Source organism: Pongo abelii, chromosome 9, assembly GCF_028885655.2.
Source record: "Pongo abelii isolate AG06213 chromosome 9, NHGRI_mPonAbe1-v2.0_pri, whole genome shotgun sequence".
Taxonomy (NCBI): Eukaryota; Metazoa; Chordata; class Mammalia; order Primates; family Hominidae; genus Pongo; species Pongo abelii.
In genome coordinates this window covers 59,820,344-59,837,988 of record NC_071994.2, presented here as the reverse complement: position 1 = coordinate 59,837,988, position 17,645 = coordinate 59,820,344, and the positions used below count along the sequence as shown (strand labels likewise).

Here is a 17,645-nt window from a genome sequence, read left to right as displayed (position 1 = left end):
CCGTCTCATAAAAAAAAGAAAAAAAAAGGCCTCGGCAGGAAAGGAGCACAGTTTAACACCTGCTACTGCTGTGGGGCAGCCTGGGCGGCTCCATCTTCTCAACCATTCCGGCCCAACTTTAAAGAAGGTTTGAGCCAAGGCCACTTGCTTTACACTTTCTCACACCTGTCACCTGACTTCTTCCACGTTAGGTCATGGGTGGTATTTAGGCCTGAACAGTGTGTTAGGGCTGCCTCGGGCACTGGGGGACCCAGGCTCTTGGTCCCGGCATGGTGGTGTTTCTGTTCAGGCATCAGCCTGAGGCTGCCCTGTGGCATGGACCCCGGTTCTCAGCTGGGAGGGAAAGCCTGCTAGATCTCTGTTGTTGGAACAGTAACGGCTTTACCCCTCTCTGTGGCTCAGATCCTTATGGAAGAACCCCTGACCATCTGTGGCCATTTTGTTGGAGTGGGGGCTTGAGACAGGGTCTGGAAAGGGCAGTGTGGCTGTGGGCCACAGTGGGGGCAAGATATGCATTTTATATTGGATTTTCCTTTCTCTGCCTGCCCACCGGCAGGCAGAGCGAACACCGCTACAAAGGATGGGTGTGATCATGGGCTATATTAACAAAGATGCAGTGTCTAGGAAGGCGGGGGTAAAATGAGATGAGCAGAGTGGCAAGCTCAAGGAGACAGGGTTACATGGGGAAATCTCTGAGGCAACTACAACTGTCCAGCCATCAGAAAAGGAAAGTCCCCCAGGGATTTGGGCACTATTGCAGAAACACCTGGCCTTGAAAGAGGATGAACTAGTAGTTTTTCGTGGCCCAAAGGGTAGAACCAGGACACTTAAGTGGAACAGAGGCAGGCTTTGGTTTCACATATGCAAGAGTCAGTTCTAATAACAATAACCAGAGATGAGCCACATCTGTGGGGTACCCAAATCAAGTCGGTGGGCCATGAGGGATGTTATACAGGGATTTTGGGCCAGGATGACCTTGGGCATCCCTGCAACACCTCACTGTGGGCCCAGCCCTGCCCCTGCTACTTCCCTTCAATCTGTCGAGGTGGGGTGGCTTTGGAGCAGTGGTAGGCATGTGGAGTCCTCTTTCAGTTCCCCGGCTCTGCTCTTGGAAGATCTCACAGTGGAGGAAGCTGCTGGGCCCCTGGGGAAATCTCAGAGCTGGAAAGGCTGGGTTGTGCCTCCCAGTGCGGCCTTGAGGCCTCACCTCCCTGCTGCTCACCCTTCTGAAAGGGTGAGTCTCCCACCTGAAAGGCTCAGCCTCCCCTTTTGCTGCATCCTGCACTTGCTTATAGTCATCTCCACCAAACACTGAACTTGTCAAGTCCCTTTCTTGCTCAAAACCCTTCTCCCTTTTTGTCCATGGGCATACCCCACACTCCTTGCCCTGGCATTCAGGGCTCTCTGATATGATGCCCTCCCTACTGCTCTAATCTCTCTCCCACCTCCCTGATCAACCAACACTCTTAACACACTTCCACCATCACTCCTTAGCTCCTGCTGTCCCTACCTGCCACCCCAGCCCTTTCTCTGACTTTCTGCCTATCCAATCCCTATCCCCCACAATGTTTAATTCAAATTTTGTCTTTTCCAGGCAGGCTGCCAGGCTTTACAGAGCTCTTCCTTTCCGAGCTTCTCTGGCTCCTGGAACATCCACAGGGGTCTGCACTGGACCTGCCTCCAATAACTGATGGGCTTTTCTTTCTTTTTTTTTTTAAATTATTATTATTATACTTTAAGTTTTAGGGTACATGTGCACAATGTGCAGGTTTGTTACATATGTATACATGTGCCATGTTGGTGTGCTGCACCCATTAACTCGTCATTTAGCATTAGGTATGTCTCCTAATGCTATCCCTCCCCCCTCCCCCCACCCCACAACAGTCCCCAGAGTGTGATGTTCTCCTTCCTGTGTCCATGTGTTCTCATTGTTCAATTCCCACTTATGAGTGAGAACATGCGGTGTTTGGTTTTTTGTCCTTGCGATAGTTTGCTGAGAATGATGGTTTCCAGTTTCATCCATGTCCCTACAAAGGACATGAACTCTTCATTTTTTATGGCTGCATAGTATTCCATGGTGTATATGTGCCACATTTTCTTAATCCAGTCTATCGTTGTTGGACATTTGGGTTGGTTCCAAGTCTTTGCTATTGTGAATAGTGCCGCAATAAACATATGTGTGCATGTGTCTTTATAGCAGCATGATTTATAATCCTTTGGGTATATACCCAGTAATGGGATTGCTGGGTCAAATGGTATTTCTAGTTCTAGATCCCTGAGGAATCGCCACACTGACTTCCACAATGGTTGAACTAGTTTACAGTCACTGGTGGGCTTTTCTTATGTTGTGCCTCTATGGTCCCCTTGCAGCCAAGAGGATGCAGGTTCAAGACTCTTAGGTCTGCACCCCAGGGCTTGGTGCAGCCAGTACTGCAGATGATATGCAAATGATCGTAAAATGATATGTAAATGAGCACGTGCCATTTCTTGGCCGAGGGCAGGTGTGCACTCTTGTTTCATGATGCAGAGGAAGTCAGGCCAGCTGCTGTTTTAGTCTCCCTGGTGTCTGGGCTCCAGCGTCTCCCAGACACCACCTGGCTGACCTGTGGCTCATGCACTGTGCTTTCCCTCTGAAGGACCACCCTTCCGTTTCTGAATGCCCGTGCTTGGGGGATGGAGATGGAGACATGATCCAGGCCTAGCCAGCCAGTGTATGCCACCCCTCTGATCACAGTGGGGTGGGGATGGGAATGTGATCCAAATTGATCCATTGAGATTTGCTCCCAAACTTTTGCTGGAACTATTGGGAAGGAGTATCTGTTTTGCCTCTTGGGTTGCCTTGGGGCAGGATGTAAGCTGGACCTGCTAGTGGCCATCTGTCATAAGGAAAGGAGAGGAAAATGGAACCCAGAAAGGAAGACATATCCCGGATGGATGTCAAACACCTGGATCCAGCCATGCTTGAAGTAGTATACCTCTTAGCTTTGTCAGTCACATACTGCAATAAATTCAGTTTCTGCTTATGTTACTTTGAATTGGGTTCCTGTCATTTGCAACTGAAATAGTGTTAATCCAGATTTTAATTCAAGAATGAAAGTAGGAAGAAAGGAGACCAAGCTGTATGGAGATCTGTTACCTTATCTGATAAGCTCATTGCAGAAATGCTATCGCCCTTGCTATGGACATAATTGTGTCCTGCCAAATTCACAGGTTGAAGCCTAATCCTACAATGTAACTGTATTTGGAAATAGGGCCTGTGAGGAGATAATGAAGGTTTAATGAGGTCATAGGGGTGGGGCCCTAATCCAATGTGACTGGTGTCCTTTTAAGACAGAGAGAGAAAGCAGCGATGCATGTGCACAGAGCAAAGGCCATGTGAGCACACAGCCAGAAGGCAGCCCTCTGCAAGCCAAGGAGAGAGGCCTCAGGAGAAACCAAACCTGCCAACACCTTGATCCCAGACGTCAGCCTCCAGAACTGTGAGAAAAAAAGTCTGTTTTAAAGCCACCCAGTCTGTGATATGTTGTTGTGGCAGCCTGGCTGACTAATAGAGGCATTTCACAGGTAAGGAAGCAGGCTTTTGCTCACACAGCTTCTGCCTGATGCCAAAGCCAGGCTGGTTCTACTGAACCCACCATCCACCGCCAGCCCCTGCCCACCAGACTCAGGGCCTCTAGTAGGAAATAATCAAATCTATTTATTTACAAGTGATTTACAATTAGAAAACCCAGGCAGGGGTATGGGCAGGGTCCGAGTGTGGGATGGCACTTGGGCTCTGGCAGGTCACTTGTCTGCACGGACGAAGGAGGCGAAGACGCTGTCCTTCCGGCTGAGCAGCTTCTCTGGCTTATCAAACTCAAGGATGGCACCCCGCTTCAGGACAATCACCAGGTCTGCACTCAGGATGGTGTGCACTCGATGCTGGGCAGGGCAGGAGGGGGCGGGTCAGGATGGTGGGAACACCACCCGCAGTGGGGGCCACAGCTGAGGACGGCCCTCCTGCAGCTTGGAGGAGGAGGATGAGGCATGTGGCCGGAATGTCCTGTCACTGTGGGGACTGCACTTTCCTGGGGTGGATGTGACTACAAGCTCTCCATCTGCTAATACCACCCTTCTCTCCTCTCCAAGTCCCAACCCTACCCCACCTCCAGGCTTCAAGGCTCAGAGACCCTCCACAACCCCTCCCCCACTTCCTATGGAGAAGTAACCACAGCCTAACATACAAGGCCTTGGGACAGGGGCAGACCTTGGAACCTGGAGAAGGAGAGGGGAGATCTGAGGGAAGTACAGAGGCAAAACCCCCCACCCCAAATCCTGCAACCTAGGCTCCCTGCATGCCCTCCAGACCCCTTGCCCTGAACTGACTGCTTCAGGGTTCTTTCTTGATTACTGGGACCAGGCAAGCCCAGGGGCTATGCACTGATGACAGCCACAAGAGGCCGGTCCTGTCCCTGGGTGTCCCTCTGCACCCCATCAATGGGCCCCTTACCGCGATGGTGACCACAGTGCGGTCTGCGAAGGCTGTCATCACCACCTTTTGGAGGATGTTTTCCTGCCAAGTGGGGGCAACAGCTGTTGGCTCACCTGCCCAATGGATGGCGTCTAGCCTGGCTTGGGGGATGTGGAGCCCAGGTTTGTGGCTCAGCTCCCATCTGACCCCGATCCTAGTCCCACCCCCACCCCACAGGACTGAACAGGTTCCCAGCACTCAGGGACTGGACTCAGCCTGTTGGGAGCTCAGCTCTGTGTGTGTATGTAGGTTGTGGTTGTGGCTGTGTGTGTGCTGTTGTGATAGGTGACAGTGTGAAGTCTGTGTGGGTCTGTGTGTGCAGCTTATGTGTGTGTTTGCGTAGTGTTTTTTTTGTGTGTGTGTGTGTGTAACATTCCCTAAGACTAGACAGAGTCAGGGTCCCCCCAGCTCTTTTCATTTTCTGCAACACATAGCATTTGATGTTAAAGGCAACTTGAGCCTCAGGACTATTTCGTGCAAATTTCTTCCTAGCATCCCACTAAACCCTTTCCAAGACCACGGTCCCATGGAGGTGCCCAGGACCAACCGTGGCCATGTCAATGGAAGCCGTGGCCTCGTCCATGATGAAGATGCTGGTCTTCCTCACGAAGGCCCGAGCCAGGCAGAACAGCTGCCTCTGTCCCTGGCTGAAATTCTCCCCGCCTTCTGTGATGATGGCATCTGAAAACAGCCCGGGGAGATGAAGTAGGACTGAGTTAATCTTGTGCTGTGAGTGGAGCAGATGGGAAGGCTTGGGGAGCTGTTGGAAAATGTGTGTATGGGGCAAATAGGTGGGTGTGTGTCCAAGAGCACAGGCGTGTGCAGGGCTGGTGCACCTGACACGACAATGTGGAGGCCGTCTGCAGGGACTGCAACGAGAAGGGCACCCCTGGAGGTGTGTGCTGCTGTGGCCCTGCGCAGTTCTGGGAGGGCGCGTGCGCCCTGAGTGGTGCACTGAGTGTGTGTGTAGTGTGTAGTGTGGGCCTTGGTAGGGTGATTCATTGAAACCAAGGCTTGGCCACCCCCAATGCTCCAGGAGCTGCAGCAAATATACCAGGGCTTTGCCAATCACCAGTGGCCTTGATGAGTGACCTGTGTCTATGATTGCCCAGTCCATCTTCTCCTCCCCTAAGGCAGAACTAGGCATGCAGGTGGATGGGGCAGGGCAGGGCTGAAGATGCCCCTGTGGCATGGGGGACTTGCAACCTCTGTCTCACAAGGATCCCTGACTGTACCCGCTGTACCCTGCAGGAGGAGCCAGACCCTGAACTGACCAGTTGTGTGACCCGGGGCAAGACACCTGACCTCTCTGGGCCCCCGTATAGTGAGAAGTAGGACTAAATGGTCCTGCCGGGCTTCAGACTCCAAACTTGGGGCAAACCTGAGAAACAGGCTTCTGTCTGCCATCCTTACAGGGTCCTTGAGTGCCCAACCAACCCAGCTGCATAGCCAGGAGTAGTTACCAAGGCCTCCTGGCAGTGCCTTCACCACCAGCTTCAGCTGGGCGATTTCCAGGGCCTCCCACAGCGTGCTATCTGAGCACTTCCTCTCGGGATCCAGGTTAAATCTGGAAGTGGCACAGAAAGCCCCAGTAGGGAGGGAGCAGGGTCCTGCCTGCATCCCCAGGGGGCAAAGAGGGCAGTGAGCGAGAGTGGACTGAGTTGGAGGTCTGGCTGGGAGAAGCACCGAGGTGGTGGCAGTGGGTGGGGGACAGCATCTTAGACCCATGGGTGGGGGATCCCCTTCCAGAGCCTGCCTGGGCCTGATGGGATGGAGAAGGGCATGAGCAGGAAACACCTCTGGGATCCTGGTCTCCCCCAACCCCCTCCTCTTTGTGCTCCAGATCTGATGGAACTGAGCCGGCCTGGGGCTGGGTGGGCCTGAGGGGTGGTGGGGCTCACCGGATGGTGCCGCTGAAGAGGACGGGGTCCTGCAGGATGATGGAGAGGCGTGAGCGCAGGGTGTGCAGCGGCAGTTTGGCGATGTCAATGCCATCAATGATGATGTGCCCTGCATGGGTCCCAATGAGGGTGCAGGGGAAGGTGGTGACTGCTGGGCCTCCTGTCATGTCTGACCACATGCCAGGGCTGAGGCCTCATCTGGTGGCTGTGGGTACACATGGGGTGCCCGCCTTACAACTCACCTTCGAACGTGTCCACCATGCGGAAGAAGGCAAGAGAGAAGGAGGACTTCCCACTGCCTGTGCGGCCGCAGATCCCGATCTGGAAAGAGAAGCAGGCACTGCCACTGGGGCTCTGGGGCTGCTGGGAGTAGCCTCTATGCTAGCTCTGGGTGTGTGTGCAGGTGTGGGAGGTCACAGGGTTTCTTTTTGGCCTGGTTTTCTGACCAGCTTCTCTTGGACACCACAGGTTTGGGCTTGTTTCCTGCAGTGGGTCCAGAGAAGGCTCACACAGGGACCGGCATGCAAGTGCGGGCATGGATGTCCATTTGCCTGGGCCTTGGTGTGGGTCTGGGTGTGCCGGGTACTTGGCTGAAGGAGAGCTGGGGGGCACTGGTGTATCTTTATGGGCATGGGTGTGGCAGGAGGACACAGGGGCAGCTGAGAGTGGTATGCAGGGATGTGTCTGTGTGCCCTGCCTTACAATGGAGCCACCTCTGATCCCGTTGCTTCCTGGCACTTGAGTACCAACAGAAATTACAATACAGAGACAGAGATAGTGACATAGAAGGATGAGAGAGGCAAGGACAGAGGTACATCCCAAGGTCAGAGAATGACATGGACAGCCACAGCAAAGTGAGACAGAGACAAAGAGACAGAGGGGGAAATGAGAGGAGAGTTGGGCCAGGGCCAAAGGCAGGGGCTCACCCCCTGTACAAGGGTGGCCTCGCTGTCTGCCCCCAGGTCCCTGCCCTGAAGCTCGGGGCAGTGCCCTAGGGAAAGCCCCTGACCATTCGCAGAGAGGGAGACCCTGACAAAGCCCATGTGAGCTGGGGGAGTCCAGAGTGTCGGTCTCCTTGGTGGATGAGTGAGAAGACAAGGCCTGAGGGCAGCACTGGGGAAAGGGAATAGAGGGAGAGGAAAGATGGGGCCCCACAGGCCCAGGGCAGGAGACTGCGATGTCTGAATAGTGAGAGGCCTCGGCCCTGGAGGGCCACGAGGTGACTGCGAAGCCATCCAACTCCGTGCATGCCCCATCCCCTGCTCACGCCTGTCCTGCAGCATTGGGTTGGGCCTGTGCTCTGACCTTCTGTCCAGGGGAGATGAGGGCGTTGACATGCTTCAGCACTGGCTTCAGGGAGCTGTCGTAGCGCACGCTCAGGTTCTGGATCTGGATCTTCCCTTGGTCTGGCCAGTTCTTTGGGATCAGCGATGGTGCTGGGGGCCGGGCTGGGCTCAGCCAACCAGGCATGGGCCACAGCTAGTATCCGAAAGTGCCACCCCATCCCCAGGCTCCCTTGTGGCCCCCAACCCAGACACACTCCTCCTTGGACTCTTCCCCACCCCTCTCCCTGAGCCTCTCACCCAGGAGCCCCTCATAGCTCTCTGCCTCGGTTTTCAGGAGCCCATGGATGCGCTTCACAGCCCCCAGCTGGAGCTCCATGTCTGCCAGGTTCCTCACCATCCAGTTGAGGTAGTTGGAGACCTGTGGGGAGCAAGCCAGTGGCGCACACTCCGTGGTCGGTTAGTTCTGTCCTCAGCCACCAGAATGGCTCTTCTTAAGGCTGGAGAGGGGCCAGGGCCCCAGATTCCTTTTGCTGCCATCCACTGCCTGCTCAGAGCAGCCCTCCCTGGAGGCACAGGGAGGGTTAGTCGTGTGGCTCCCCAACCTCCGCCTGTCTGGGGCCTGGGCCCTGGGGCCTGCCAGTCAGCCTTCCTGCCCACACCGTCCCTCTGGCATCAGATGCAAATGAACTTGGGGTAAGGCCTGGGGGCATCTCATGCCTCCAGTGAGGAAGGTGCTCCGGGAGTGCTGGTGTCTGACCCCTCCTCTGCCCTAGCCCACTGCCGCTCACCATTAGGGCGTAGGTGAGGCCCAGGCCCACCAGGCCAGCAGAGAGCTCCCTGTGCAGGGAGTTGGAGATGGAGGTCACCGCCGCGATGAGCACCACACATGCACCGATGTACTCCTGGGGAGGGAGAGGAGCTGGCCTGGGAGCTCAGGGGTTAGAGCCACAGGCCCCTGTTCCACCTCACTCCCTTTCGGGGCAGAGAGCAGTTCAGCGAGGCCTCCACTCCAGCCCTGCAACTCACGCACACATCACCAGACACACACAAGGGCTGCAAAGGCTGGAGCCCCAGGAGCCAACATGTCCCACAAGCTCATGTTCCCCCACCCCCTAGCCCCTGCACACCCTTTAACACGCATGCCTCAGCTGGCCCACAAACACACACAACGTGGGTGTCATATGACCCACTGCAGATACACATTCACAACTATTCTTGCCACTGGCACACACCTCAGATACACAAGCCTCCAGGCAGTGATATGGGGAAAAGGAGCGCAGGCTAGACACTAGGAGGACCACCAGGGCTGGGGGAAGCAGGAAGGCTTGGTGTCCACACGATCTGGTATCCTATCCTCTCTTTCATCCCCAGCTTCCTGTGTGCTCTTGCTCTGGCCCCACCCTCCTATCAGAAGCCCTCTGCAGGGGCCAGGGTAGGGGGGAATAGCACTTGCCATTCGGACTTCCAGCCATCTGTTGGCAGCTGTGAGGAAGAGGGAAGCAATGTTGTTGGAGTCTGTGTATTCGAGAAGCTTCTGCTGGAACCGGGCCTCGTACCTGGAGGGAGGATGAGAAGTTCCTAAGGGAACAGTGTTGGTCCACATAGCTCCTAGGAGTCTCCCTACCTGCAGAGGGAGCCTCCAGGGCCTCTCCAGTCCCCAGACATGCCACCGTGGCCACTTCATGTAAGCTATCCCTTTCTGGAATGTCCACCCCACTCCTTTCTGCTTATTCAAACCTGTCCAGAATTCCCACCTCCTCCAAACTCTTGTTTTTACCCCAAGACCCATTTTCTCTAGGTCTTACCCATTATAATAAGGGCCGCCTCCCTTTACCCAGTTTCTCACCCAGGAATCACCTGGATTCACATTCAGCCCCTTGGCCCCTCTTATGTCTATCTCCAAAAGAGTCCTTGCCTCCCTCCCCCTCTATCCTGCTTCCTGCCCACCACAAACTCTCACCTGGACTACTGCATCAGCTTCCTGAATACGTCTACCTTCTGTCTCCCTACAGTCCACACTCCACACAGTGGCTGGCTTAATCTATCTAAATCGCAAACTGTGTCCTCTCCCCCACTGTTTAGAATATTAATGATCTCTGGCCAGATGCAGTGACTCACCCCTGTAATCCCAGCACTTTGGGAGGCTGAGGCGGGCGGATCACCTGAGGTCAAGAGTTCAAGACCAGCCTGGCCAACATGGTGAAACTCTGTCTCTACTAATAATACAAAAATTAGCTGGGCGTCGTGGTGCACACCTGTAATGCCAGCTACTTGGGAGGCTGAGGGAGGCAGGAGAATCGCTTGAACCCGGGAGGTGGAGGTTGCAGTGAGCCAAGATCACCCCACTGCACTCCAGCCTGGGTGACAGAGTGAGACTCTGCCTCACAAAAAAAAAAAAAAAAAGAATATTAATGACCTTCCACTGCCTATAGGATGAAGAACCCCCTCCTGCCAACCTGATTCCTGCTACAAACACCCCACACACTATGCTGCAGCCACTCAGCCTTTTAAAGGCTCTGTGACAATACTAAAGTCTTCCCTACCCCAGGGCCTTTGCACACACTATTCCCTTTTCCTGGAAGGCTTTTGCCCTTGCTCTTCATAAGCCTGGCTCAACTCAACCTTCAGGCCTTACCTTAAATGCTGCCTCCTCAGAGAGCCTCTTCCTGGCTACTACCTTACTATAAAGTAGGTTTCCCCTATTATTGTCTGCAACCTGTTTGCTCCACAGTATCTGCTGTACATGCATTTCTCTAGCTATTTATAATCATCTCCCTCAATAAACTGCAAATTCCATGAAGATGTTTTATTCACCAATGTACCCCAGCACCTGGCACTATCAATAAATATTTGTTGGATGAATGCATGGCACTCCCCTGACCCTCTGAAATGGATGGAATCTCTCTGTACAGGGAACTCTGGAGGCTTCTTTCTCATCCTTAGGTCCTCATCATGTTTTCCCTGAGTTACTGCGCATGGACCTGCCTCCTCTCTCTGATCAGCCTGGGCTGTCGTCATCACTCTCCTTGGCGGCTTCCCTCAGACCTTGCTGACGTAGGCCTGGCCCAGAGGAGATGCAGGAGCGCTTGTTTGATGATGGAGGAAGGAACGAAAGAAAAGATGCCTCATCATCACTGGTTTGATAGGACCAAACTCAGGGGACACGGAGGCACCCAAGACGTACCTTACTGGGCATTTGCATTTCACCCTGGAAGGTGTTAGTTCAGCTTTGATTGTCTCTGGGTAGAAAGACGGCATGTGTCTGAGGGGACTGAAGGGAGGCTCTGAGGTGGGAGAGAGCATGCTACTGCACACCCCCAGGGTGGAGATGTGTGGGAGGGTGACGTGTCTGCGGTGAGTGTGAAACCATGCCTGAAGGGTTTGAGTAAGTGTGTGTTGAAGATGTGTGTGCGTCAGGGCATGTGCGCGTTATAGGAGTGTGAGGCGCTCAGCGTATGTGGGTCTCAGGACTGTGTGAGTTGAGGGCCGGCAAGTGTGAGATGGGAGCTTCTGCCACAGGCGTGCGACAGTGTGTCTGAGGACTAGAAAAGAGCCCCAGCCTCAGAACCATGTAAACCCAGGTTGGAGCCTGAACATCACAACTTCCTGGCTGTGTATCAGGATTGAGACAGTTTTCTCATGAAAAAAATGGGGAAGTGATAGTTCCTACATGAACAAAAACAACCTCTGAGCCCGCCACTGAGCCCAGTACTGGGCGCTCTTGAAACTCTTTTGGGAAAAAATAAGATCTCTTAGGAAAGCCCAGAAGGTCAGGCAAACCTGGGTTCCAAGCTCAGCACCAGCCCCCGCAGTCTGTGTGACCTTGGATTGATTACCCAGCCTCTCTGGGTCTCGCTTCTGCATCTGGAGAATGTGGCGACTCGTACCTATGTTATGCGGTTCTTGTGAGGATTAAACGTAATAATGCACATACAACACTTAGCACGGTGCCTGGCATGTAGTAAGTGGGCAATCAATAAATGCTAATAGCTCTCAACAGGCTGCTGGGTTAAAGCCAATGCATTAAATGTGTACAGGGTTGATTAAAAAGCCTTTCATTCAAATTTAAAAATCATTCACCGTGTCAGTAGGGTATGGAAGACCTCACTGGGTAGCAGTGGCTCTGGCTGACCACAGGTTTGGCCTGATCTGAGGCTGCTTACAGGAAGCTGGGATCTGCAACACAAGGGGCTCTGGCCCACTCTAGAAGAGTCACCATCTCTCTACCCCAGGGCCCTCTGAGACACCAATTGAGAGAGGGAAATCACCAAAACTTAGAGCAAAGGCTAGGCTCAGTAATGTCGAGGGACCTGGAAGTTGAAGGAACGGGAGAAGTTCAGGCTTGAGAAGAGGAGGCTAGGAGGAGACTCTAGAGTCATAATCCAGTCCCCAGCAAGCTTCTTTGTGGAAGACACAGCACAGGCTTGTCCAGGGGCAAGGGATGTCTAGGGAGCAGTGCCAAGGCCAGGGAAGAGCTTTGCTCTGCTCTTCTTTACTTAGACAAGATCCCTAAGAGGTGGCTTTCCACTGGCCCTAGGTGCTCCAGGGAGTGGGCAGAGGGGCCTGGGTACCTCTCCAGGGCTGAAGCTGGACTTCAGGGGTTGGGGGAGGAGATGTAAGACACTCTGGGCCCTTGGCTGGTCCTTGTGCCCTATGGTTACTCCTGGACACAGTGCTTGGTGTCTCATGGTTACTGTCACACTTCGTGCAGCTGTGCCACCCTAAAAATAACCCATTATCACTCTCTGGGTGAAGATGAGAAAAGAGCCCAACTATGTGTGTCAGGGGTCTATGGCCTGCCTGACTGGAAGAGAGATGCCTCTGGAGATCAGACAGACTCTTGGGGATTGGGGAACAACAGCTTCCTTCACTCCCCAGGCAGTCTCAGATGCTCCTGTCCACCCCAAGATCATCACTCAGGGTAGTGAGATGATGGCAGAGGCACTGAAGTTTTCAGGAATTCCTCAGCCTGGTGAACTCCTGCCCCTCCTTTGAGTCCTAGTTCTGATGACACCTCCAGTACAAAAACCTTCCCTGACTGTCTCTCTGCTATGCTCCCACAGCCCTTGAATCCGCTTTTTTCAGAGTACTTGTCACATGGGTTTATCCTGGCCTGCTCAAAGTCTGGGCTGTAAACGCCTGCAGGGCAGCGGCTTATTTGACTCATCTTTTTAGTGCCTGGCATGGGGCTTAGCACATGGTCGGGGCTTAGTAAATGTTTGTTGCATGAACAAATAGGTTCAAGTCTTGGCTTTGTGGCACCTTACACAGAGAGAGTATAGAACGTCTCTGTGCCTCAGTTTCCTTATCTGTGCAATGGAAATGACCATTCTCAGCACCGAGGGTTGCAGTGCAGAATGAGTGGGATTGACCTGTACAGTACTCAGCATAGTATCTGACACACAGGGGCTCCTTAATAAAAGAAGGGCTCAGGGTGGCCCGTACCTAAGGCCCTTTCTAGCATTGATACATGAAGACTTGTCCCAGCTTTGTTTCTTTTCATGCTCTGCCTCACAGAGGCCCTGGGCTTGTCTACAGAGCTGGAATTTTCCTCTCTAGAACATTCAGTGGGAGCCCACCTGGCCTGTCCCTGCTGGTGGATATCCCTTGGGCCTTGGGGCCTGAGGCAGCTTGAGAGAGAAGGTGTCCTTGGCCTTCTCAAGTGGAGTCCTGAGAATCAAATCTCATGGCCTGTGGCCCCTGGCCCCACCCCTGTTCCACTCCTACCTTGGGGGAATGTGGACTCGTACCTGAAGGCCCGGATGGTGGTGAGCCCTTCCACGGTTTCGGCAAAGTGTGAGAGAAGTGGAAGCTGGGTGGTGTCATCCAGCTGCTGCAGGTCCCTGTGGCGGGGAACAGAGTGGAATAGTTAAGAGGGCAGGCTCAGGGCTCAGCCTGGGCCTGAAGCCTAGCTCCACCTGCTACTGCTGTGTGGGTGAATGGCCTCACTTCTCTAGGCCTCAGCTTCTTACCCCGTGAAGGGAGAAGACGATGCCACCAGCCCATTGAGCTTTTGTGAGCACTGAATGAGATCGTTTATGTACAATGCTTAGACACAGCCTGACGTGGGGCACAGTTACTGCTGTCCTGGGCATTGTCCACCCCAGGTTGCCATCTGTCCCTGTACTTCTGCTGCACAGCCTGGAGCTGAGCTAAGGCTGGGCAGGCAGTGTTAGTTCCATTTTATAGGTGAACAATCTGAACCTTGAGACAGCTGGCCAAAGGAACAGAAGACCAAACTCAAAGCGTTCAACCCCATCTTCCGCTTACCCCATCAAGGAGCTCTTTAGACCCTGGCCAGTGATGTGCTGAAATGATAGGTTTCAGCTCAGGGTAAGGCCAGAGGTTTCTGTGGCAACAGAATTGCCTCCTGCTCCCCAAAGCTGCACCTTGACAAGCACATCAGTGCCAGGGAGGCCAGTTTGGGATGCAGGAAATTGATTTCCCTGATAAACCATCTCCAGGGTCAGACTGGGTGCCAGAGAGACTGGGCTGTTTCTCTGGCAGAAGAAATGAACTTTGTAGAACAGCTTGTGTAGCACTTTGAATTTTGTGAGTGTCAAAAAGCTATGTTCCTCGTGTGGGTGTTGGGCCATTCTGGATCATCCAAGCAGAAAGCCATTTATACAAATGTTGATCCTTTGGGGCAGGTAATTGTGGCCAAAATGCATCTAAATTTTATTATTGCTAATAAGTATCTCGACTCTAGTTTCTAGCCAACTATGTGCACTTGGGAAAAGTACTTAACCTTTCTGACCACAACCTGCAGTCAGAAATATATTTTATCTCACAAATTAGTACTCACACACCTACATGACCAAAACAAAGGTTTCATGAAGCAAAGCTTGCTTTACTCTATGAATACAGTCTGATGTTTTCTGTTCTATTTCATTTTTTAAAAAATGCTGGTTGTGATCCATGATATTGATTTCATGACCCACTGATGGGCAGTTTGAGAAACACTGGCCTGGACGTTCTTTAAATTTTTTCCTACAATTCTTTGAATCTATGAGTTTAGCAGAATCACTCCCAGAAAGAACTCTCTAGAGAACATTCTTAGAAAATTTTGAGGAGGAAAGAGGCATGCACAGATCCAAAGCTCATGAGGGCAAATGTGATCCATGAGAATGGCTGTGAGAGGCTCTCTCAAGTCAAGGCTTACAGCTACACTCTGGACTCACGTGGGCTGGGAGGTGTTATCGTAACACTGCTTGAATCAGGTGCCCTCCGATTTCATGCATCAGCAATCAGCCTGACCACTAGAATGATGCAACCCTCCTGGGAAGCATGTTGGCAAAATGAATGAAGGGCACAAAATGTGCATTTATCGTGACCTAGCAATTCCAGTCCTGACCATATCTCCCAAGGAAATAATTCAGATGTCAACCTCAGTGTGTGCATGTGTTGGCAGACTATTATATTAGGGTGGTGGAATAAGATGTGGATATTTCTATTTCCTTCATTTCTGTTTTTTTGTTTTTATTTTTTGGAGGGAACATGACCCTACTACTTTTATAACGATGAGCCTAGCAAGTACACCAAACTGCACATTGCAAAGCACCTCCCACCCCTCACCCCTGAGGCCATCACCTGGACGCCACCCGGAAGTACTTCTGGATGAAGTAGCACACGATGGCCAGGGGCAAGAGAGCCACGAGGAACACAGGTGTGACATAGGAGATGACGGCCAGGGCTGAGACACAGAGCAGGGTGGAGCGGCTCAGGCACTCCAGCGTGGATGGGATGTGCTGAGGGAGACGAGGGGGAGAAAGTGAGGTGAATTTTGGTATTGACTGTGTTTAGAGTGCTACTGGCTGCCATATTTTGCTCTCACTTTATTTTTTGATCCTTTATTTTTTTGAGACTGAGTCTCACTGTTGCCCAGACTAGAGTGCAGCAGCGTAATCTTGGCTCACGGCAGCCTCTGCCTCTTGGGTTCAAATGATTCTCCTGCCTCAGCTTCCCAAATAGTTGGGATTACAGGCACCTGCCACCACACCTGGCTAATTTTTGTATTTTTAATAGAGAAGGGGTTTCATCATGTTGGCCATCAGGCTGGTCTTGAACTCCTGGCCTCAAGTGATACTCCTGCCTCCGCCTCCCAAAGTGCTGGGGTTACAGGAGTGAGCCACTGAGCCCGGCCTTGCTCTCCCTTTATTATAGGCACATATCTCATCTCTCCAGCTACAAGGTAAACTCCCTGAGGTAGGAATCAAGATTTTGTTTTCACACCATCTAGTACGATGGTAAATAAAGAACACAGGCTGAATCAAAATGAATATTCTCCATACAATCAGCCACCTTGGTTCAGAATATGCTGGAACTTTACTAGAGAAAGCCAGTGGGATCTCAGGTGGAAGCTAAAGGGATCTGGTTTCCTTCAGCCTTACTGTGAGGCTCCCACAAGGGAGTCCCCAGCCCTGAGGCAGCATTATAATCGGATCGGAGACACTGGCTTCCTCCCAGAGGGCTGTGATCACCCGATCTGGGGAACCCAGCCTCAGACAGGAGAAGCCCCCAGGGGTCCGAGGTGTCTCTGGAAGGGGGGAAAGTGTGGCACGGTCCTCTGTACCTGGTCGATGGTGTTACAGTCGGATGAAAATCTGTTCAGGATGCTCCCAAGGGGCGTGGTCTCAAAAAACCTAAGAGGCAGCCAGAGGAAGAGTTACTCATTTGTCCATTGATTTACTTCCTGTTTACTGAATGAGATAGTTACTTATTTCATGTAAGTGTCTCTGGAGTCATTCATGGGTCTGGCATCCTCTGCCAATTTGTAGACATCTGGCCTGTATCCCTGTGAATTCCTGCAGCTGCCCAAAGGGGCGCTGGTCTTTCGTAAGCCTTTCAGTTTCTCAAGCCCATCCGACCACTGCCGCCTTTCTCAGCTGCCGGTTCGGCCTGACTCAGCAGCTGTCCTCCTGGGACACAGAGTTCTCTCCAGAGGGACAACCTGCCAAGAGGAACAGGGCCCTGGGGACAGCCTGCCGGCTGGCTGACCCAGAGTCAGCCCAACCCCAACCAGGGAGTTTCAGAACTACAGAGCTGGGGCAAATAGAGAGTAGATAAACTTGGAGGCCATATCTGTGGGCCACAGAAAACTCATGAGGCTGGAAAGTAAAAAGTGCAGTTAGATAGTGAGGTCTAGCCTCGACAAGGGGCCAGAAAACCTGTTTGCCTGTTGTGTTTTTAAACCAAGTTGGCCAACCAATTGGGCAGGGACAACTTTAAACCTCTTTGACATCAAGTGGCCTTTGAGATTTTTATCCATCCCATTACAGGAAATTATTAGTAGAACAGCTACCTGTTCCCCCAATGTCAAAACCTGAGGCTGGCTGAGGGAGATGGAGGGAGGGGAGGGCAGGGAGCTGAACTCATGGGTGAGGATGGGCAAATTACACCTGCTTAGGGAGGAGAAACCAATCTTTACTTGGACGTGCAGACGCTCACTTTAAAGGGCCATGGTGACAATTAGATGAGCTAACCACACACAATGCCTATCACAGTATCTGGCTGGGTAAATGCCAGTTTCTCCCTGCTTCTTGCACAAGGAGGGCACTTTTACACACACTGTCTCCTTCAGTCACCCCCACAAGCTTGTGACAGGTTGTATATCCCCATTTTATAGATGGGAAGACTAAGGCTCAGAGAACAGTGACTTGCTCACAGCCCCAGCCTGGCCAGGGGAGAGGCATACCTCATGGGGGCTAGGATGATCCGGTTTAGCAGGCTGCGGTGCAGTCTCTTGGCCACCTTCAGCCCTGTCCACTCCACAGTGACAGACGTGACGAGGCACAGCACAATGCCCAGGCTGCAGAGCACCGTGAACACCATGGCGTAGACAGTCTGGTCGAGGGTGCACTCCTTCACAGGCAGAGAGTGAGCCTGAGTTCCGAGGTGCCCATGGGCTCAGCCCTTCCCCCACCCCCACTCCCAGCCTCTGCCACGGGC

At 52.7% G+C, this 17,645-nt stretch overlaps 1 protein-coding gene across 13 annotated transcripts in view; it reads right to left on the bottom strand.

Annotated features, from left to right (window-relative positions):
• Positions 1–1,904: 1,904 nt before the first annotated feature.
• Positions 1,905–17,645, bottom strand: part of ABCC8 (ATP binding cassette subfamily C member 8) — an 85,613-nt gene continuing 69,872 nt past the window's right edge. For 5 of the 13 annotated variants that reach the window (XM_054525868.2, XM_054525867.2, XM_054525871.1 and 2 more), the window contains 14 exons: positions 17,392–17,558; positions 16,270–16,339; positions 15,288–15,445; positions 13,448–13,540; positions 9,151–9,253; positions 8,486–8,599; positions 7,995–8,115; positions 7,717–7,859; positions 6,654–6,732; positions 6,412–6,520; positions 5,974–6,077; positions 5,058–5,191; positions 4,490–4,552; positions 3,677–3,921 (listed from right to left, as the gene is read on the bottom strand). In XM_054525868.2, the coding sequence (XP_054381843.1) occupies positions 3,784–3,921; positions 4,490–4,552; positions 5,058–5,191; positions 5,974–6,077; positions 6,412–6,520; positions 6,654–6,732; positions 7,717–7,859; positions 7,995–8,115; positions 8,486–8,599; positions 9,151–9,253; positions 13,448–13,540; positions 15,288–15,445; positions 16,270–16,339; positions 17,392–17,558 (1,596 nt within the window). In that variant the 3' untranslated portion in view covers positions 3,677–3,783. Of the gene's footprint in view, positions 3,922–4,489; positions 4,553–5,057; positions 5,192–5,973; positions 6,078–6,411; positions 6,521–6,653; positions 6,733–7,716; positions 7,860–7,994; positions 8,116–8,485; positions 8,600–9,150; positions 9,254–13,447; positions 13,541–15,287; positions 15,446–16,269; positions 16,340–17,391; positions 17,559–17,645 lie in introns of all 13 variants that reach the window. The other 8 variants (XM_054525863.2, XM_054525865.2, XM_024255697.2 and 5 more) reach the window with 6 other exon arrangements.